Raw genomic sequence first — 20,874 nt, 5'->3', positions numbered from 1 at the left:
TCATTTTCAAAGAGAATCTTTAATAATAAAAATACAGGAGTGGTGCTAGAAATATGAATTCACAAATCAACGATGAGAATGTGTTTTGTGCAACTTTCTGTTTCAAAAAAACAATATAATCGGATTTATGTATGTATGTATTTTTGGTTTGAAATGAATATGTGAATGTTTGTGCTTACCCTTCCGGGAATGGTTTTCATACGGTTCAACAGTGTTATGTCGTTAACATTAAGGCCACTGGGAGGAATGACAAGGTCACAACAGACATGTAGTCTTCACAAACACACACACACACAAACACACGAGGACATACCAAACAATTCTAAACAAACGTCTTATAAGGACATGTGGTCACTGACAGGGAGATTACCTCACAAAATAAACTACGTATTGCCTAGATCTATTACCATAAAATCATATTTTACCACAAATACAAATGACTCTTGGAAATCAAACTATAAATTTCACCAGGATTCTTCAAGAAATTCTGTTTTCTCATAAGTCAAATGTGTCTATTGTAATTTCTTCATTTGTAATTAATACCAACTTGTAGGGAGTAATGTGTTTTATTAAATGCTCCTAAAACATATATGTACCATTCTGATTAAAATCAACTCATAATGCCTTGATTGCCCAGTTAAATATTTAAAAAATATTATTACCTGACTTATATAGCAACCTCAGCATTGAAAGAAGTGCTGAAAGGATCTAATGCTAGACTCAGGAAACAAGCTACTGGACCAAAAACATGCTGAAATTTACGACGACGAAAAATCCACAACTGGGAAATCATCAAAAACACAGCAGCTTGCACTTAAAAGAGAATATAGTCCGTGGGCATTCAATAAGTCTTGTGATCAAAGAGTCACTTGAGCACAAGATAAAAAGACATGTTAGTTTGTTCTGGCCCCAGGCTGCACAGCCGTCTCTTCGTGTTTTACAGTGAGGTTTCCTTGGATTCTGGCACAACTGGTTTGAAGGTCAAAATTTCTGTGAAGGTGTGACCTAAAGAAGAAAGAAGCACAGCAGGACAGCGATCAGTATATATCCCCAGTCAGTTACTGGTCTTTTTTGGTTACATGGCACCATAACCAGTCCAACAGCTCCTCCCCATTCATCCTTACGTTTCCACTGGTCCAGCGGCAGGTCTGTGTTGTCTAAGGAGTGGTCGTACAGCTGTGCTTCCGTCTCCTCCTCTGGTTCTCTGAACTCGGTGAAGTAAGGCAGCGTGAGAGCCTCCGCAGCGGTTACCCTGCTCTGCGGATCCAGCAATAACATTCGCTCCAGCACAGACACGGCTGAGGAAGGAGGAAAAACAGAGTGAGGAAAGAGTGTCAACAGGAACTGAAAATAGATAGAATTCAAAGGCCGACCGTGTCCTACCTTGTGGATTAGTTGTGAAAAACACCTTTTGAAGGTCTTTCTTTTCAACTTTTGGAAGACTTCTGATGTAGCTTTTGGCCTATGAAAAAAAATCAATACATTTAATCTAGAATAAATCATAGTATCTGAGGGGTGTGTATATGAATTTAAAGATACGCATAATGATTTTATGACAGTGCCAAATTGTGCCTCCAGTTCATAAACTTTGGAAGATTTGGGGGCACAATTGGGATGTACAATAAAACCAGGGAGTTGTATGAATTGCATGTTCTGCACTCACATCTTCAGATTCCAGTTTTGATATAAATTCCTGAGTTGGTGTTCCTGTGATTTTCATGATCTCAGTCAGCTGATCTAGGTCTGACGAACAGGGGTCAAGGTTCAAAGATGATTCACATTTCGCAGGATAATTCTTTCATATAGATTCATGGGAGAATTGTGCAGTATTTCTGCAAAGAATTTCTCCATCTTTTGTCTCTTTGAACGTCCTGAAAATGTCAATGGAAAAGGTCAGGAAGATAAAAGGATACGGTCGCTGCCTTTAAAAAGAGGTTTTCCTTGCAGCATTTCCGCCATGATGCAGCCCACAGACCAAATATCCACTGTGGAAGAGACAGAAATCGCAGTTGATAAACACCACACATTTCAGATTTCCAGATATTCTGAAGAGTTTACAACAACATCTCATCGTAGGTCAGTGATCAACAGCATAAAATGCAAGAACTCCCAGAGTGTCTGTTGTACAGTGTTGAGAGAGCACCGCCTAGTGGATAACACTTATCATTACTCTCTGACTCCATTGAACTCAGGTGTTTCTAACACCTTCCACTTTGACTCCAAACCCAGCTCAGCATGAAACCTCCACTCAGCTGATTCAAACAATGAACCTGGGGTGACAGAGCCATCTTTATCTCTGGAACTCTCTCCCCATCAAAATAAAATACTCTCCCACCCTCTCTACCTCCCTGGCTCACCTACTTTTAATACTGTGTCTTTTCCTGCTGCTCCATTTTTGTGTTATTTTATATAAAGTGTGTTTGAGTGCCTTTAAAAGCCCTGTATAATATTGTATAGTAGATATTTATTATTAAATATGTCACAGAAGAAGAATAAATACTAATTTCTCTACTGACTGTGGCCTCAATAGACCAGAGTGCACTACAACCACAAGTGCAAGACATTTTTGGAAAAAGTAAGAAAGCAACAGGTCCCAGCCTGTTCTCTTGAGGTTCATTCTGAGAAATGCAGTAAACCATAGCTGAAGCAGAGGCCTTGAGTTAAGAGCATTCGACTTTGATAATAATATCAAATCCACGCTCCATCATGAAATAACAGGGGCATTCAGCAGTGAACATGACTGTTTGAAAGTGATTTGATTGCCCCCTCCCCCCTGTAATTAGTTCTACATTACCAGTCTGAGTGTAGTGCATCCAGCTCAGGATGACCTCTGGGGCTCTGTACCAGCGAGTCACCACGTACCCCGTCATCTCACTGTCTGCCTGCCGCGCCAAACCGAAGTCCAAAATCTGACAGAACATGAACAGAAACATGGTAGAGTCAGACACAGCACAATTACATCAAGGTCATACAGTGAGGCCACAAATCTGGTAGTAAGACTTTAAGGACTTTAAGGACAGAAATATGTCGAAGTGGCAATGAAATTCTGTGCAGTGCATTGATGATTGTACAATCACAAATTGCCCATTTTTGATTGGAACACCATAAATTAAGTATTTAACAGTTAAAGCGGGCTGTGGGTTGTGTTTGTTTGGGCTATGAGGGTGTGCTGTACCTTGAGCTCACAGTCTTGGTTGATGGCCAGATTTCCTGGTTTGAGGTCCTGCAAAAGTTGATATGAAAAGACTCAACATGACTGTGACATTGAGTCTGTAGCAAACAAGTGAAAGAAAAACTAAGCCTCAGTCATAACAGTCTAATAAAATGGAGAGGGTATACGTTTGCACACCAACTCCCTTTTCTCATTAGATAAGAATGTATGAATCCTTAGCTCACACATACTTGGTGGAAATGTAGCCTGCTGTGTGTGTGTGTATATATATATATATATATATATATATATATATATATGAAAGACAACTTACCCTGTGAATTATACCAGCTGAATGAATGTACTGTAATAAAAGAATGCAGAAAAACAGGAATTTAATCAACAGAACAATTAAATTCAAGGAATAAATTGTCCACACTATATCATGAAAGCCGAGTTCTCCACCTTAAGCCCTTTGAGCATCTGATAAACCAAATACTGAATTTTTTCTTCTGACAGTCTCTGCAGCTTCATCAGCTTCCCCAGATCTGTCCCCATGAATGGCATCACCAGATAACTTTAAGAAGAACAAGATAAACATCACAGCTGTGAACACTTTACAACCGGCTGCTACTTTCAAGCTAGGTTAATTCAGTCCTACAGTATTGGCAGGGGCATAAATTGCACTTACAAATCGTGGAATCGGTCCAGGGAGAGGTCAGCAGTAAACACATCTAACAGGCCAATCACCTGCATAAGACAGAAATATAAATATATCGCCCAGGGTGGACATAATCTTTTGTCCCATAGGTCACTATTAACACAGATATCCTCTCGTTTCATTATTCTATATGCATGAATACTCAGATATCTTGATTCCATCTAGTCAGAACTAATAAAAAATGATCATGCAGCGATTAGGCTGTGTCTTACATTCTCATGCTTCATGTGTTTGAGAAGCCTCAGCTCCCTGTAGGCCCGTTTTGCAAAGAGCTCAGACTGGAAAGGTCGGTACAGCTTCTTGATTGCCACTTTGCCTCCTGTTCTGGAGTCCACTGCTGAGCTGAGGGCAAGAACACATCAGAGTGTGTGAGACAGAAATATGTAGGCCTAATGAGTTGATCTGAAACGTGACCAGAATGAGGAAATAATGATCTAGTCCAGGAACTTCCCTTTGACCTAAATAAAAATCATCATCTGAGTTTCTCTGAGCATATAACTGAAGATGTACTTTCTTATTTCGTGATCAGGAATTTCAGTAGGTGCTCAAAACCTGTGACCACACACACACACACACACACACACACACACACACACACACACACACACACACACACACACACACACACACACGCGCACACAACACACACACTACACAAGTACACAAAGCCCCCTGGCCTGTCCCTTCCCCTCATCTGCTACATCCAGCTGTGATCTCTGGCTGTAGCAGGCGGCTCTTCCATGTCCAGCCTGTGTCCGACCACAATATTTCGGAGTTGCTCATGTGTTGTTAAGTCGCATACTGTAAGTCGGGGCAGTTTAGCAACCGCCCACACAGTCAATCATTGACAACAAAGGGCCGCATGCTGCGAGACGCGCAAGGTGCCCAAAAAGCAGCTCGTTGTGTCGGATATCTCTAAACTTGGACGTGCGCAGCTGCTTTAACCCACCACCACCCGCGCGCTATTAATGATTTCACAATCTTTAAAGACGACTAGAGATGTGAGGATGGCTGCGCTGAGGTGACGTTATCGGCGCAAGTGTCTCCATCATATCAGGAAGTGGGGCAGCATGTGTTCAGCTGAGCGCAGATACTTGTCCTTTTGTTTGCCCGTGGCACAGTGCGGCTGCCTGTAAGTCACCATCTGTTCCGTCGCTCTCTTTTGTTACCCCGCTCCACATAAACCAGCAGTGCGATCTGTGTTATTTCTTCTCCCAGTGTGTGTGTGTGTGTGTGTGTGTGTGTGGGGCGGTTTTCACTTACCATACCGTCCCGTACGCCCCGGTCCCCACCTGCTTCAGATCCCGGTACCGGTCCGGCACTTCCCAGGAGGTCTTGTTAACTTCTTGGCGGTAGTAACCGGGTCTGACTCGCTTAGACATTTTATTTTCTTAAAACGCAAAATAAGAAGTCTAGGAAAGATTGTTCTTTGGCCGTTTTTTTTGTTTGGTCTGCGGACGCTACGCACCCATTGTCCCAGATCCCACCTATGCGCTCACCCTCGATCATTGCGCAGCTCTGCGTGTCTGCCGCTTAGGGCGCAGCCTGAGGTCACCAAAAGCCACTCCTGCTGAGGGCCTACAATTAAAGGTGAAAGAGGGACTGGAATGCGAGTAACACGAGAGTACGGACTGACAGCATGCCTGTGAAATGTGTTGGAAAGTGCGCACAATTTGGATAACGACTTAAAAGGCTTCTGAAAGCTCTGGCTGGGTTACACCTACTGTAGGTTTTACTCCTCGGAGCTGCGCCCTGTACTTAGGGTAAGGCTTGCTGGGACATGAGCTTTGCTGACGCCCAGAGGTGATCACAAGCACAGCTATGTGGTTAGGGAAATATTACACTGTGTTATATGTGTCCAGGAAACAGAACGAGGAAACGGTCGTTTCATAAACAAACTGGAAGGTTTAGATTGTGTGACATTTATACAAATAGAAAAGGTTTAAACATTCACTTATATCAGTTTGGGGCAATCAATTAACAGAATGGTTGCCATCAATCAAATATATTATGACACACAGAAATGTGGAGGCGTTCAGCTCCTAAAATAAAAATGGTAGGTGTGTATTAGGTACAAAAAAGGTACGTAATGTGTAGTCACTGCTCAGTTTATTAGGATAGGTTAAGGCTAACTGAGGAAGAGCTCAAACGTATATTTCATATTTATTAAGCAAATATAAAACAATGAAAAAAAATCTCTTTCTGTCCATTTTTATTATTTGTTAGAGCCTAATGGCTTTATTTTGACAAAAAGATCTGAATCCAGTTGCCTAGACAACAGAGTGATCCTGGTTCAAATGGAGGAAGTTATAGTCAGTGCTATGAGGCGCCATCATAGCTCAAACGAATTCACAGAAGGGTATGAATCACATTTATACCAGTTATATTAAACTTCCTCTAACATCTGTGCATGTTCACAGCCAAACTAAAATACTCAAATATGCAGATCCCATTTTTTTTTCCTTCAATCAAATCTAGACCAACAGTAGTTTGCATGCCTACGGAACATATTAAGATAAAACATGGTTTGTGGTTCTGTGCGTATCAAGTGCTGCTATGACAGTGGCAAAACACAGTGCTTTCTATTATAGTAGAATATATTGTGCGTGTCTTATCTTCTGCGGCTCATTGGATCATGTGCAATCATTCCCTTTCACCAACAAACGTGCCTAAAAGATCATCTCTTTCACTCACTCACACACACACAAATCATATTATTTGGTATATTTTGAGGCGACACCACACAATTTATCAGAGTCAGACAGGTCACTGTCGGACATGTTGTCTGAGCCGTCATCAATATCTAACGAAACACAAAACAGACAGGGAACAAGTTGAGGGTATTTTTTTTGCAAAGACGAAAAGTCACCAGAAATAATAAAAATGCCCCTAAATGTATTTCATAAACTGCATTTGTGTGCACTTTTGTATAAAAATCCCATCTATTTTTCTTTCACTGAATGCATCTTGCATTCAAAAATGCCACGCATGGATTTAAGGGTGACCCCGCCAACCCCTTGTCGAGCAAATTCCTCAGATTTAGACGTTGAAGCCCATTACAAAATTCTGTTTTAAGCAGAAATGTCAATGTCATCAGAAAAAAACGTTTCACACATGGTCAAAAGCTTTTCACCAGACATGGCAACATCATGTTTGTAATTTATATATATTTGTACCACCAAACTCAACTCATTCCCTGTCTGCTTTGTATCAGCTAGGTAGCCTGTAGTGTGTCGTGCCTCACACTAACTTCCTTGACGCTGCCTGCTAAAGTAACAGAGAGTTACACAGTGACTGAGGGGGGGGGTATAAAGGTAAAAAATATGGATTAAAGAAACTCTCTTGTCATTTTAGGCAGGCAGGCTAACAATCAGGGAAGTTACTACGAAGATCATGTAACACAGATTTCATGGGCCCAAGCTGGGGGCTTGCTGTCATAGGGAACAGGACTCCTGGCTGTGTCTGTGGATGTAGATGCAGCCTCTTGCTGTTGCTCCTCTCCTTCATCCCTCTCTCCCTGTTCAGTGGCACCGCCTCTGCCAACCCACGCAGGAAGCTCCAGACCTGGCTGGGAAGAAAAAGGCTTCTCCAGAACCTTGAGGACCCGCTGGACCTGCAGTGCAGAGAGGAAGTGAGAGCGGAGATTGAAACGCTAAAGCTGAAGAGAGCAAAAGGGAATCGTGTGTAACCGAAGTGCATCCTAATGTCAACTTTTGAAATCACTCTTAATGCTGCAGGAACACTTTTTCAGGCTCAGTTTTAATGGTTTTTCCTCACATGGTTGAACTACAGTCTAAGAGTGTCACAGTGAATCCGAGCCTGACCTCAGAGAAGTCTCCGTTCTCAGCAGCCTCTATTGCATTCTGGGCAATGTAGTTCCTGAGAATGACACGAGGGTTGGTGCTGTCCATCACCCTCACCCTCTCCTCCTGCACAGCCTGCACATCACTCTGGCCCTCCAGCTCGCGAGCCAGACGCTTCCTGCAGCAATGATAACAAAAAACACTTGGAGCGTTATAGTAATGGAACAATGTCAGACTCAACAACTCATTTCCTGCTCTTTCTGTCTGTACGCCCTCTTTATCAGTCACACTTCCACCCATCACCATCCACCAAATAAAAAAAAAAAAAAAAAAACTTCATCCTGTTCATGTAGCTTCTCACCCTTTGCTCTTGATTTACATCATCATTTCTGTCTCCCTTTGTCTCACCTATAGCGTGTGATCCAGCTGGTCCACTCCTCCGCCTGTTTGGTTTTCAGCTCTTCCTGGCTGGTGTCCATCAGGTCTTTCAGTCTGCTGAGTTTGTCTAACTGCCTCGCTATTGTCATCCTGTCTGAGATCATCTGGAACAGCGCTGGGTTGCTCTGAGCCATAGAGAGCAGCATCGCCAGCTCACTGTCAACAGCAGACAGAAATCATAACAGTTACAATTGTTATTGGCATGTTGGAGAAAACAGAGGAGCGGAGCTGCCAGTGCAGACAGTCCAGATTTTTATCTTTGTTAGATACTTCATGGGGGAAGTGAGGTAAAGAAAAACATGATTATATTCATGGCACATTCACTTAATCTGACTATGTTTACATGCGCAGATTAGGATAGGCATGAAATCAGATAAAGCATTTCAAATGCGTTATTCCGATTCCTGCATAATCCATGTCTACATCTGGTTTGGTCCACAATCAGATTTTCCCTCTACGGCTTCCAAACAAACAGGACCAGACATAATTATAAATCTTCCACACGGTATTAAACACTACACAACACTGGACCACATTGACGGATTATGAAATGTTGGATTTTCTCGAGCATTGTTTCAATTGAAAAATCCTCGCCTCGGCAGTGTCTATGACAAGGTTACTTTCTACTCGGGACAGTCAGGTCACAGGTACTTTCAAAAAATAAAACTAATCTGCTAGGGCTGACTTTCAGTTGCATTATATGAAATCAAATACTTTCAAATCCCATTTTGAAAATGGAACAGAAAGATATCACTGTGGTTCATTACTAGTATTTCAGTGAAGTGAAAGGCCTTGAACTTTCACTATTTTTTATATTCATATTTTTATGTTAACAATGGATTGATTGTGACAAACCCAGAGAGTATTATAATCCAACACTGCAGCTCCCCTCTGCTCCATGGAGCTTTTTCCCCTTCTTTAAACTCATTGTTTCGGTTTTTCTAACTGCAGCTTTGCTGTTTTGACCCTGTCTGATGGACAGTGCTGGACACAAACATGACTCCAAATGAATGCTACTGTTGCTCCATGTCAGCTGAATGTATAATTAGGCCATTGTTTAACCAACTGTATGTGGTAATATGTCAGAGTTGGCTATGTGGTTTTTTACAACTTGTTCCCAAAAACAACAATTAAAGCAGTTTTTAAGAGACTTCAAACTATTTTTTTTTCTTCATTTCACCCATTTCCAATACAATATTCCTCTCCCCATCTAAGTGTCAAACAAGACTAATACATAAAGCCCCATTAGAAGCTCCCAGAAGCTGCAATGTGTATAACCAAACAAAACAAATCTGGACAGTCTGAACATTATATCATTAGTATCTTTTCATGAAGTGGGCAAAAAAAAAAAGAAAAAGCCAAGTTTGTCCAAAAGGTGGCAGTAAAAGACTCCTCAGCACATGAATAGAGCACATTGATGCTCTGGTGCTCCATTATAACATTATCAATCAACTCGCACTCCTTCTGTTTAAGTGGACATTTTGACCAACTGGTGCTGCTACAGGAAAAAAAAGTCAGGCTTGTCCCTGAGATCATTAGGATTCATCTTTTGGAGGCCAAGAATATCAAAAGCAATCAATACATATTTGATATTTAGTTTTCAAGATGCTGCATTCTGTCATGAGCTAAAGTGTTCAAAGTTCAATTATGATCTTGTGGTGGAGGTAGACTAAAGGTCAGAGAGTCACTAAAATAATCTCACTGATGTATCTTCTCTTGTCCCTCTACAACTTATTTAGTCAAATGGTGTGTTCTGTACTGTATATAGCGTCTTTGGCTCACTCACCGTGGATCCATAGTAGGTTTGTTGGCGGCTTTGAGCTCCTCTAAAGAGGCACACTGTTCCAGCAGGAGGGCTGTGGCTTTCTTCGCAAGCTCCTCTTCTCCTTCACCTTCTCCCTCAGTGGGACAGGAAATCTGACTCAAGCTGCGGAAGGTGTTTGTGAAGTCAGCACCTGCAGGACGGGGACAGAAAACGTTACAATACTGGTGCAATAGGTGACTACTTAAATTTATCTGCAGTACTGTATGAACAAATTGTATTCCCAAACTAGATAAAATGCTCTCTCATCAGTCTCTGCTGCTAGGCATTATAATGCTCTCTAACTCCTGTCCCACCTGTGTTGTGCATGGCCTGCAGCAGCTCAGTGATCAGAATTTCATCTTCAGGCTCCTCCTTCTTCAATAAACCCAGTTTTTTCCTCATGTTCTCTATGTAGAAGCCGTTATACAGATCCAGGTACTCATCCATAACAGCCTCAGCCCGGTCTGGTGGCAGCTCTGGAGCAAGAGCCTCCGCTAGCTTCACCAGGTTCCACCTGCAAATAGCCGGCTGCGCCTGGTAGGAGTAACGGCCGGAGTTATCGGAGGCGTTGCAAATGAAATCCGGATCAAACCTGTGAGAGATAAGGAAAGTTGATTTCTATAATCTCATGTGTGATGGACACCTCATTCCCAAAACATGCATATTACGTCATATATAGAAAATGACCATACAATCATAATGTCTATTGGATCAATCAGATCAATTGGTCATAAACGCTCCACAAATGTCTGACCTGTCCATAAAGCCATATGGACCGTAGTCCAGCGTGAGTCCCAGGATGCTCATGTTGTCTGTGTTCAGGACTCCATGGCAGAAACCTACACACTGCCACTGTGCCACGAGTTGAGCTGTACGACTCATCACCTGTAAACAGGGACAAGACATGGTCTCGCGTTACAGTATGTTCTAGTATGCAGTGCTTTCAGGAAGTATTCAGACCCGTTCACGTTTGTCACATTTTGATATGTTGCAGCTAAAATCATTTATATTCCTTTTTTTCCCCTCATCAATCTAAATACATCAAACGAAGCTAAAACAGATTTATACTTATTTTTGCACATTTATTCAAAAAGGAAAAACTGAAATATCACACTGACACATTGATTTTAGCATAAGGCTTCAACATGAGAAAATGTGAAAGAAGAGAAGCGGTCTGAATCCTTTCTGAATGCCCTGTATGGAAAACAACCCCTGGGGAGAATGGATGATATGATTTCTGTCTAAGCAGATGAGGAAAATGTCAAAAGTCTGTCTCCAGATCTCTTAATATCTTAATCTCACATAAAGCAGAGGTCACAGTGACTCAGCACATGCAGTCACTGAACCATTTACAGCAGCTTAACAGGATAAGAGGATCCAAATGTTCTTGGCTTCAATCTATAATGTCAGTGCCTTGAGTCAGCAACATGCTGATTTGAGTAAACCTTGCAGTTCATAGTCTTAACAGTTGTTGCTCAAGTTCTGTTTCAGTAGCTGAGATTTGTATGTTGAGAGGTGGGAGAGAGTGTCACTCGGGCGCTCTGACCTCTCGGAAGAAAGCCACGTTCCTCTCCACTCGGTCTGGGTAATTCTGCTGGATCTCGGGGTAAAACGTCTCAATGACATAATCCATCATCTGACTTCGGATCTCATCACGTCCGTAGCTGGGACCCTGACGGCCTGTGAACTCGTCCGCCTGCTTGAAGATTTCAAAGGATCCAAACCTGCACACAATGAGCACAGTGAAGACAAACATCTCAGGCAAGCTCAGGCATCCGTGATAGATGAAGTGGGGACAATGTGCACTCACCTGAGGAAGGTGGGGGCGATGCGGAGGACCACAGAGCATCTCTCATGGCGAGGTTGTCCGCTGTAGTATACATCCCGTATGACCCTGCTGTCAGAGGTCACTACGGAGCCTGCTCTGGTGGTGGGCACACCCAGGAAGAACATTGCTTCGCTGCACAGGAACTCTCTTATGCTGGAGCGCAGGACCTTACGGCCATCGGCTTGTCTATAGAGGGGAAAAAGTCACAGTAAAGGTGCATTTTCTTAATTATCCAGGTAGAGCTAACATGTCATAACATATCACCCTAAAATCTGTCTGCTCCTTTAGGTGAAATGTATGTTTGTCAAAACAGGAATCAAAGTATTTTTTCCATGTGTATACCTCTCACTTCATAAAAAGAGTTTAAGATCTGGTGAGTCCCACTTGTCTCTTTTAACCCCAGTAACTGCAACAAAACATTGCTAACACAACACAAACTGACACAAAAACACCCCCTAATACCTGGAATAAGGAGTCAGTCCTGCTCCCTTCACCTGAATCTCCCACCGGCCACTTGGGTTTTCCCGCAGCAGCTCGCGATCCTGGCCGGGTGGCACCTTCACCTCCCCCAGGTAGCAGGCCGCCCCGTCGCCCAGCTGCCCGGCGAACTGGCCGAACTGGTGGCCGCAGTAGCAGTGTGCGGCGGGCTCAGATCCACGCATCACTCTGGAGCCGCTGAGATACTCTGGTCCGAGCGGATCGTTCGTGACCTCCTCCTCGCTGAGACCCAGCAGCGCCAGGGCTTCATGCGACACAGCCACGAACCGAGGCTTGGTCAGCGGCTGCGGCTTCACCCGGGAGAAACACGCTCCTTTCACCTGCCGTACCCCCGGCTCCTCGGACGGGTCCAGGGGTAGTTTCTTGAGGGCGACGTTGTCAAAGTCGAGCCGCTCCAGCGGGGAACGACTCATTGCCAGACCCATGTCGTCCATCCCGACCGAGCTGAAGAGTCTGAACACGGAAACACCGGGGACAAAGATGCGCGATGGTCCCAGTCGAGGTCCTAAATAAGCCATTCAACCGGGGCCATCCGTCCGCTTTTATTCAGTGGCGCGGTGGCGCAGTTATAAAGTTCTCGCTAATCATGCTTTCATAATCCTAAACAGAGCGGATGTTTGCGAGACAGACGGAGTCACATTAATATTTGTCCGACCAAACACAAATAGCAAAGACGGAAGTACATAGGTCGAAACCAAATTGACATAGTAACCACATTAACAAAATAAGATTTAGATAATTCAAATATAATAACAGAATAGGATAATAATTACTACTACATATTCTGATAAAATCATACGTCTGGCCAATATAAAGCTTATCACTTTCTGAGTGTGTGCATTAAAAATCTTTGCAGTTTACATGCAGCAGAAATAAAATAACATCTTTGAGGCAAATATAGTTTATCTTTAATTAAAATGCTTTTATAATTCATGACAATTTGGTTTGTAACAGTGACAATACAACACAAGGGTATGGGGAAACAAATCTTACAAGAAGTTACAGGCATTCACAAAGTTTTCTTGGCAATTCTCAAATGTAGAGCAAATTCAACTGTAGGAGGGAGACAGACAGCTTTGAATTTGACTGCATTATACTGCTGAGGGACTGAGAGGCTTGACTACATCTGTACTCCGCGTTTTCACTATTCTTATATATTAAGAAAATGAATTTATGAGTTGGAAGACGGATTATCTGAGTTAGTTTAATGTGTGGATAGTTTGCCAAGATGAAATGGCACTGCTTCAATCACTCAAGTCCCATGTTTACTCAGTGGATCATTTCAATAATCTTATAAATGCATCTAAATAAAGTACTGTACAAAAAAATGACTTAAAATTAATATTGGGAGAACCTGGAAATCAATGTTGGTTTATCGCCTCGCAACTACATAATTATTTTTTTTAGCCTGTTGAACTTAGTGGGACATCTCCCATGTAAGTTCCAGGGTCGTCATCTCGCTGCTTTTTACACGTGCAATAAGAAGCTCTGTACTGTGGATCCAGGTCATTGTTGGTAATAACAAGCCTCGGCAAAAGAGGCGATCTCAGGGTCAAAGGCAGCAGTGACAGCAATGTAAGGCTTTACCTCCCAATTCTGACCAACCTTAATAGTCAGTTTCCTTCCTGGTGGTCAAAACAAGTCAATAACTAATTACCCCTCATGAGAAATCATGAGAACCAATTTCCTCTGTTCGATCAATCTCTGTTGCCATTTAGCAATCAGACTGGGAAGTGATAATGCATATATCATAAAAGTACAAACAGCTGGTGTGCTGACTGTCAGATGTTCTCATTTGAAGGTTTTTAGTGATAGCTTTCTGTGTATGATGCATAATTGTGTGTCAAGTATGAAACCTTTACTCAGAGATGGAGCCAGTTAAAGTCTAAAGATGAAGGTGCCTCATATTGGAGGTACAATCAAATATACAAATCACATAACTGATACGTTTCTCATCCTGAGGCACATTTAAGTTTGTCCTGTGTCAGGTCTCTGTTGAATATATGAGTGACTATAAAATGTAGGGACCATTGTGGCATTTCAACTGAAAACTAACACAACACAAATGTAGACAAGTGTCTATATTTAGGGCAACATCCTTTATAAAATGTGTCTATGGTATCTCATATTAATAAAAGGACAGATTCTTACAAAGTTGCATTGACCATTTGGTTGTAGTATCTTTAAGATGCATATAACACACATTTTTGCCGTTCCATTTAGTTAACCATTAGCCCTTACAACTGCAATATGAGGCACTTGTCCATTGATGTACCATGCACATATGGAATAAGTAAATTTTGTCTTATGTTAATCCTGTATATGAGTTTTGAAGAATATGCATTTTAAGCAGTAGATGTTTTAACAATTAATAAAATGATGGTCAACCTTTGCAATTCAGAAATTTTTTGACATTTACATCGAGTCACTCTATGCACCACTTCTAAAAACACAAGGTTTTTATAGACTTCCTAAATTATATTTCTCCAATTTGTGTATTGCCGTTCTAACTGACTTGTAATTTTACTTTCTTGTCCCTTCCATAGACTGCATGCACAGTACAAGAGTCCACCAGTCTCTTCTAAAGTGCTGGACTTGAAATGTGCCAATTACCAAAAAAAAAAAGCTGGCTGGCACATGAAAGATGGAAGGAATAAAGAGACAGCTTTAGAAAAATGTGCCTCTCACAAAGTGGCTCAGTCACATCAGGGCAGGTGACAGAGAATAGCTGCTGATGTTACCTGTCAAATAAAATCTCTGTGTGTAAGTTATTAAAAGGAATGGTGGGGAAAATGTACTAGATCTATTCAAAAGGAATTATTGGCATTTGTAAACCTTACAAAATGCAGGATTTGCACAAAAAATATGAAAGAAAACAAAGAGTACTGTCATGGTTTCTTTGGCAGTACAGCCCTGCTGTGTCTACAGGGACATCAATGCGAGGTGGGATGATCTAAACCCCCGCGAGGTCCTTGTTAGTTCATCATCCGGGCTGGTGAACCATTTCATCCAGCCTCACTTCCTGTTTTTAAGGCCACTGGTGATAGATGCATTGTTTTCATAAATCAAAGGTCGTGTCACTGATGGCTTAGAGAAGACCAGTGGGGTCAAGCAGGGGGTGGCCGCAGAGTCTCCAGTACTGATTGGACAGCAGGTAAGGACAGTAGGGCTCTACCTAGACTCCCTCCAGCACGGTAGCAGGCATATCCCAGCATTCCCATCATGACGCCTTTCATGACTGTGCGCAACACCCAGCCAAAACGTGAGGGAGGTGCAACACTGAGGAAGAGACAGATATACACATGGAGCAGCTGTTGCAACTGTCAAGTCAAACACAATTACAGTAAATTTCTGTTACTGAATATCAACAATGCGTAATGTCAAAACAACAAGATAAACATACCTCATGATTTCATTAATGTTAAGCTGCTTCTCCCAGTTTCTTTCTATCCCAGGAACATGACCCATCCCTACGACTCCCACCACCACAGCAGGCACTTCTACAAAACAGTAGAAAATGTTTTACATACACAATCTACACTGCTACAATCCCATATTCTTTATATGTATACCATCATCTATGAAACCACTGGTTATCTTTTGCAAGACTGAGCAAGTCTCGAATTTCCCTCAGTTTAACTGTATAGAAATTATACAGAACAAATGCACTGCTGTTCAAACCACAATATGATTCCATGAACATGAATTGCTGCAAGTTCACAGTGAAAACAAATTTTGTTTCTCAGTTAATAAAAAAAAGTGAAACAACAGAGTGAAAAAAGTGTTTGTGAACTATAGTTTAAAATGTCACCCTTATCTAATATGACTCAGCATTTCCACCAACAGCCTCTGTAGAATTTAAACCACATTTACCGATCTGTTAATTACGCAACAATCTAGCAACAAATGTGATGATATACAATATATATATATTTCTAATGAGGAAGGTACTGTAACATAACCTTATCACAATAAGATATACATGTATTAAAACATACACCTAATGTACAAGGAAAAAAGAACACAGTTAGGGAGCTAAAAACCTATATACTGAAATCTATTTGATTTTATGTAAAAGATGAAAAACAAGTAAGATGTGACCATTAGCTTACTGAACAGTGTAATACGCACTGTGGGCATTAGGGGGAGCCTCTACACAGCGTGTAGCCTGGCGGAGCGTGTGTGTGAGGTAGATGTCTCTTTCAGCAACGATGGTCTGGTGGAGAGCAGGAAACTCGCCGATCATCTCTGACATGGTCTGTTCCAGCAGGTCCTTCTGTTTGCACTTCTCTACGTCCTCTTTACTGAAACATGACACACAACCCAACCCAACACAGTCAGCTCACATATGACGGAGAACATTTTGTTTTCTGTTGGTTATGACACTGCACAGTGAAGAAAGAGGAACTAACAGTCGAAATGTCAAGGACTTGATAAGATCTGCAAGATTTAATTTTTTTTTTTTTTTTTTTACATTTTTCATCTATGTTTTTGAAATATTTTGAGCATCCACTATGTAAAGACTTTATACAATATGTATACACTAAAAAAATTCAGCAAAATGAACATAACATATCTGCTGGGGTGCAAGTAAATCGTATTCATAACTTTATGTGCAGCAACGAATTAAACAATTGACCCCAATGCAATTGATTATGGGATACTAAGGGGTGCAAAAATACAACAGTTGTGTACTTCCAAATTTAAGCAAAAGATTGCATTTCTCACATTTGTACGAGACTTTGCATATGGGGACCTAACAGATTGACGGCCTCGTCAATCTGTTAGGTCCCCATATGCAACAGTATTTTATATATCAGAGAATGTAGCAGTACTTCTAAAGCTCAAAAGCTCAATCTAAGCGATGTTGGAAGAAAGACACAAAATCACTTCATGCAGAAAGCTCCGGCATCCGGTCAGCTCTCACAGACGCCGGCAGTTTAAAAAATTGGCAGAATTGCATGTACTCTGGAAAATGTCCGTGGGCGCATTTTCCCTAGTTCCAAACAGACCTCACAGATACACATTATGCTCACACATATACTGTAGCTGCACTTTTGTTTTTCTCACAAAAAAACAAATTGTTTTCCACTACAATGATGATTTCCCCAAATTTCCAAATTAACTGATATCTGACATTTACATTTAAACTCCCTTTTTAAAATCAAGTTCTTCTCCATTTCCACAAAATGGAAACCTCCAATGAGAGAACATTAGATATGCAAAGAGCAGGTTCTGAAGTCATTCAGTCCCAAAGTGTGTGGTGGTTAATTCCCACTGACTACACTCCCTATTTCCATATTAATTTTCCACAAAATTTCTCAACATTTTTGAAATGATCTAAGTTTCAGAATTATGTACATTTCTTTTCTTTGTTAAACAACAATATCTAATAATGACACTTGGTGAAAAAAACTTATAAAGATAAGTTTATACCTGATTGGGTCTGACAGAAAACAAAGACCCCAGGCTAGGCGGGCCTTCTGCCACAGACTGAGAGCAGCAATAGCTCTCTTGAACGTCACAGGGATCGGCCTGTCCCCAAGGTGAAATTTACAGAACGGCACCCGTCCCGCCTGTGTGGAAGGAAAAACTTCAGGAATAAAAAAAGAGAACAACACAAAAACAAACAAACAAACAAACAAAAAAATACACTTTCTTAATTTTTTCATGTATGATTTACCTCCTTGAAGGCCTCCCTAAACTCTCCCCCAGGAGCCATGCCCAGTTGCTCTGTGATGTGAGCTGAAACTTTGAGCAAGAGAATCTGCATCAGGCCAGACATCAGCCCATTCTGTCAAACACAGAGGGCAGAAATAAGCATCCACAGCGAAACAGCGGTCATTATTTAAATATCGTTACAACAGCACAAGTTCTGTAGTTTAAGGTGCTTACATTAACATAGTTTTGGAAAATGAAGACAAAACGCACAAGTACAGAAAAGGATAAAAGCTCTTAGCTTAGCCCTGCTTGTGCAACATACATCACTGGTATTAATTTCTCCATTAACAATGAGTGCATTTCTGCTTTATTCAGAATATATTAACTCTCTGTCGCCATTTTTGATTCACTGTTTCCTTTCTGCCTCTCTCTCTCTTTTCCCTCTGCTGTGGATTTCATCTACTCTTGCTCTTTTTTCAAACCACCACCATTCCCCATCTTCCTGAAAGCCTGACCTGTTTGATGGCATGCTGAACCTTGTCAAGGTTGATGTCTTTGGCTTCCTTCAGCAGTGTATTCTCGTCCATCTTCAACATAGACACCCTGTATTGGCACAGCTCCACCACCACCACGTCTGGCTGCACAGCACGGATCGTCTGTGTGAGAGCAGTGGGTATGTAAGATAAGAGACAGAATAAGACAGAGCCAAATGGAAAATAAGCAGTGAGGGAGGACGTTCAGACAAAACAATCAATTTGGAATAAAGACAACAAGATAATGCTTCGCAAAATAGGAATGCGAACCTAATTACGGTATATACAGGCGACTCATCATCACTTCAAGGTGCTACTCTATAGCACTTCTCCACATTCACAGAATCACTCTATTTTTCCACTGACAACTCACAGCATATCACATTTTAAGAGGGTGTAAATGGCATTTTGCACTGTATGAATCCTCTTGTAAATCCTCATCGGCTCACCGTGGCCACATCCTTTTTGCTGCTGTCACTGAAGTGTGCTGTGCCCACCAGGTATAGGAGGCTGCCATCAGGGGCAGTAAGGCGGGTCACAGTCTCTGGGAGCTCAGGAGATGACTGGCGACGCTGAGATCGCAACTGCCAAAGCAGCTCCATTGCCTCACCATCGGCTGGAAAGTAATAACAGAAACAGAAACTTACACCAGGAAAACTATAGTTTTGTTGTCTTCCTATTGTTCAAATCTATTACAGGGAGGATGTATTCAAAATTTTGACAAATTTTCCACTACTTTCCATTTTCTTAAATGCATTAGCTACAGTTTTAGCAATTTACATCCCAGTGATATAAGTTTCACACAAGCAGAAGCGCTGCTAATGCTGGAGAAGAGTTAAGCTTTTTATAGTAAACTTGAGACAAGTCTAGGTGCAATCCTACATTTTACAGAAAATCATCACAACATACAAAATACACATATCATTTTTATGGTCTGTGGGTCTGGAAAAGTGCAATCTGTGGCTGTGGCTAATAGTGAAGATAGCAAGAAAACTGATAGCACATGCATTTGCATGAGGTAAAACTGCATTCCTAAGGTTTGACAAGTGATTACCTGGAGATAATCCAACACTGCTCCAGTCAGTAGCACTACATGATATTTAAAGATAACTTGACAAAAGCTTGGGGCAAATCTATTGCTATACAGAGCATAGAATTGGTAAGACTTGTATTATTGTACTATGCAGATTTATATTTACGTAAGAAGTTACAATACAAGGACAGCTGCTTAAAAAAAAAGAAGTTTGTGGTTGCTCTTAAACAGGTATTACACCACCTATTTGACAAAGTACAGCATACACAATGGATTAAGAAAAAACACAATGGCTTACAGAGCCCTGGAGGTAGGCATGGAAGTTCCTCCTCTGATGGCCCCACTGACTCATCCTGTGACACATCAAAACAGCAAACAATATCTTAGACTGAAGGCGCAAGATTAGGGAGATTATTTATGTCAAAGACTAGCCAGTTTTAGAGAGATTGCACATTATTAGGTAACTGCTCAGAGCAATGGTTGCAAAATAACGTAAACAAGTTAACAAGAGAATAACATATGCTATTACAGACTACATCATTCTAAAACACACAAGCTGCCCAGTGTGTTATCCTCTCTCTCACTCACACACATACACATAAATACAAGAACGCGTTTCTTTTACAAACCTCTGAATTGTTGTCTTGGTCCATGTTTGAAGCACTGAAAGCTGCGTGTGACAGAGAGCAGAATGAAGACATCCGTTCACACCATGCAGTCTGTGGTCACACACAGTGAGCCGCTCACCGACAGCTAGCTACGGTATAACGTTAGTGACTGCTGACGTTGCTTTACCGGGGTGCTGACTTGTCTAAATGCAACCAACGGTTAAAACGCAATATCGTTACTGGGGGAAAGCAGTCGCTGTCACTGATTCATGACAGTAAATCAAATAGGTAACGTTATCTCCGCCGAGGCGATCGCTACGAACAAAAGGTTAGCTACACAAGTCGAGCATAGCTGAAGAAGAAGTGACTTACCGGCGGCAGGTCTACAAGCTAGCTAGCGTTACTCCTAAGTATGGGACTGCTAAACACTTGAGTGTTCACCAAGAGCTCATCGGTCTTGCTAGCAACCCGATGATGATAACAGCTAACTCAAGCTAACGCAAGCTAGCAAGTCTGGTAAGAATTTAGTCAAATATAAACGTTGAAACTGGATATTTTCACAACAAATGCTGCCATTGTTAAATACAACGTATTTGGTTATATACAGGATAGTTGTCTACGAACGAATACCTTCAACTTACTGAGCAAGCCTGCCCGTCTGTCAGTGTGCTGCTCTTCGCCTATAGTGCTCGGCTGACAGCAGCGGTGCATTCTGGTACATGTAGTCATTGATTGTCGGGACGCGCACATTTATTGTTTTTATAAAGAAAATGTTTTTAATTTGTTTTCATTATAA

The 20,874-nt window shown here is 41.6% G+C and overlaps 3 protein-coding genes across 5 annotated transcripts; all 3 read right to left on the bottom strand.

The window, feature by feature from the left end:
* On the bottom strand, positions 1-5,642 carry mapk12a (mitogen-activated protein kinase 12a). The gene is made up of 12 exons (XM_056388009.1): positions 5,136-5,642; positions 4,085-4,214; positions 3,843-3,901; positions 3,617-3,728; positions 3,486-3,515; positions 3,176-3,223; positions 2,795-2,909; positions 1,914-1,985; positions 1,664-1,743; positions 1,384-1,462; positions 1,125-1,298; positions 1-1,005 (listed from the first exon to the last, which is right to left on the bottom strand). The coding sequence occupies exons 1-12, from the start codon at positions 5,252-5,254 to the stop codon at positions 938-940; spliced, it is 1,086 nt and encodes a 361-aa protein (XP_056243984.1). The 5' UTR covers positions 5,255-5,642; the 3' UTR covers positions 1-937.
* Positions 5,643-6,067: 425 nt separating this feature from the next.
* Positions 6,068-12,883, bottom strand: selenoo1 (selenoprotein O1). The gene is made up of 9 exons (XM_056388001.1): positions 12,208-12,883; positions 11,728-11,931; positions 11,464-11,641; positions 10,672-10,802; positions 10,232-10,509; positions 9,900-10,068; positions 8,084-8,269; positions 7,697-7,853; positions 6,068-7,485 (listed from the first exon to the last, which is right to left on the bottom strand). The coding sequence occupies exons 1-9, from the start codon at positions 12,759-12,761 to the stop codon at positions 7,255-7,257; spliced, it is 2,088 nt and encodes a 695-aa protein (XP_056243976.1). The 5' UTR covers positions 12,762-12,883; the 3' UTR covers positions 6,068-7,254.
* A 256-nt stretch (positions 12,884-13,139) lies between these two features.
* trabd (TraB domain containing) lies at positions 13,140-20,804 on the bottom strand. 3 transcript variants are annotated; one of them, XM_056388006.1, is made up of 10 exons: positions 20,720-20,804; positions 20,100-20,140; positions 19,769-19,823; positions 18,887-19,053; positions 18,420-18,560; positions 17,927-18,037; positions 17,680-17,819; positions 16,375-16,547; positions 15,647-15,743; positions 13,140-15,522 (listed from the first exon to the last, which is right to left on the bottom strand). In XM_056388006.1, the coding sequence occupies exons 1-10, from the start codon at positions 20,787-20,789 to the stop codon at positions 15,351-15,353; spliced, it is 1,167 nt and encodes a 388-aa protein (XP_056243981.1). In that variant the 5' UTR covers positions 20,790-20,804; the 3' UTR covers positions 13,140-15,350. The 3 variants fall into 3 exon arrangements, with proteins under 3 accessions (XP_056243981.1, XP_056243982.1, XP_056243983.1); XM_056388007.1 differs by having other exon boundaries at positions 20,709-20,770; XM_056388008.1 differs by lacking the exon at positions 20,720-20,804 and adding an exon at positions 20,451-20,687.
* Between the last annotated feature and the right edge of the window lie 70 nt (positions 20,805-20,874).

The sequence above is a fragment of the Seriola aureovittata genome, chromosome 10 (assembly GCF_021018895.1).
Source record: "Seriola aureovittata isolate HTS-2021-v1 ecotype China chromosome 10, ASM2101889v1, whole genome shotgun sequence".
In the NCBI taxonomy this organism is placed as follows: Eukaryota; Metazoa; Chordata; class Actinopteri; order Carangiformes; family Carangidae; genus Seriola; species Seriola aureovittata.
This window is presented reverse-complemented; position numbering and strand designations above follow the sequence as displayed.

What these genes read in the sequence shown, in the direction of transcription:
- mapk12a (XM_056388009.1), bottom strand. Translation starts at nt 5,254, where the DNA reads ATGTCTAAGCGAGTCAGACCCGGTTACTACCGCCAAGAAGTTAACAAG. An exon ending in CTGGACCGATTCCACGATTT is followed by an intron (nt 3,729 to 3,842) that starts GTAAGTGCAATT and finishes TTCTTCTTAAAG; the next exon opens with TTATCTGGTGATGCCATTCA. An exon ending in TCTTTTTAAAGGCAGCGACC is followed by an intron (nt 1,744 to 1,913) that starts GTATCCTTTTAT and finishes CCTGTTCGTCAG; the next exon opens with ACCTAGATCAGCTGACTGAG.
- trabd (XM_056388006.1), bottom strand. Translation starts at nt 20,789, where the DNA reads ATGCACCGCTGCTGTCAGCCGAGCACTATAGGCGAAGAGCAGCACACT. An exon ending in ATGCCTACCTCCAGGGCTCT is followed by an intron (nt 19,054 to 19,768) that starts GTAAGCCATTGT and finishes ATTACTTTCCAG; the next exon opens with CCGATGGTGAGGCAATGGAG. An exon ending in AACATTAATGAAATCATGAG is followed by an intron (nt 15,523 to 15,646) that starts GTATGTTTATCT and finishes TCTCTTCCTCAG; the next exon opens with TGTTGCACCTCCCTCACGTT.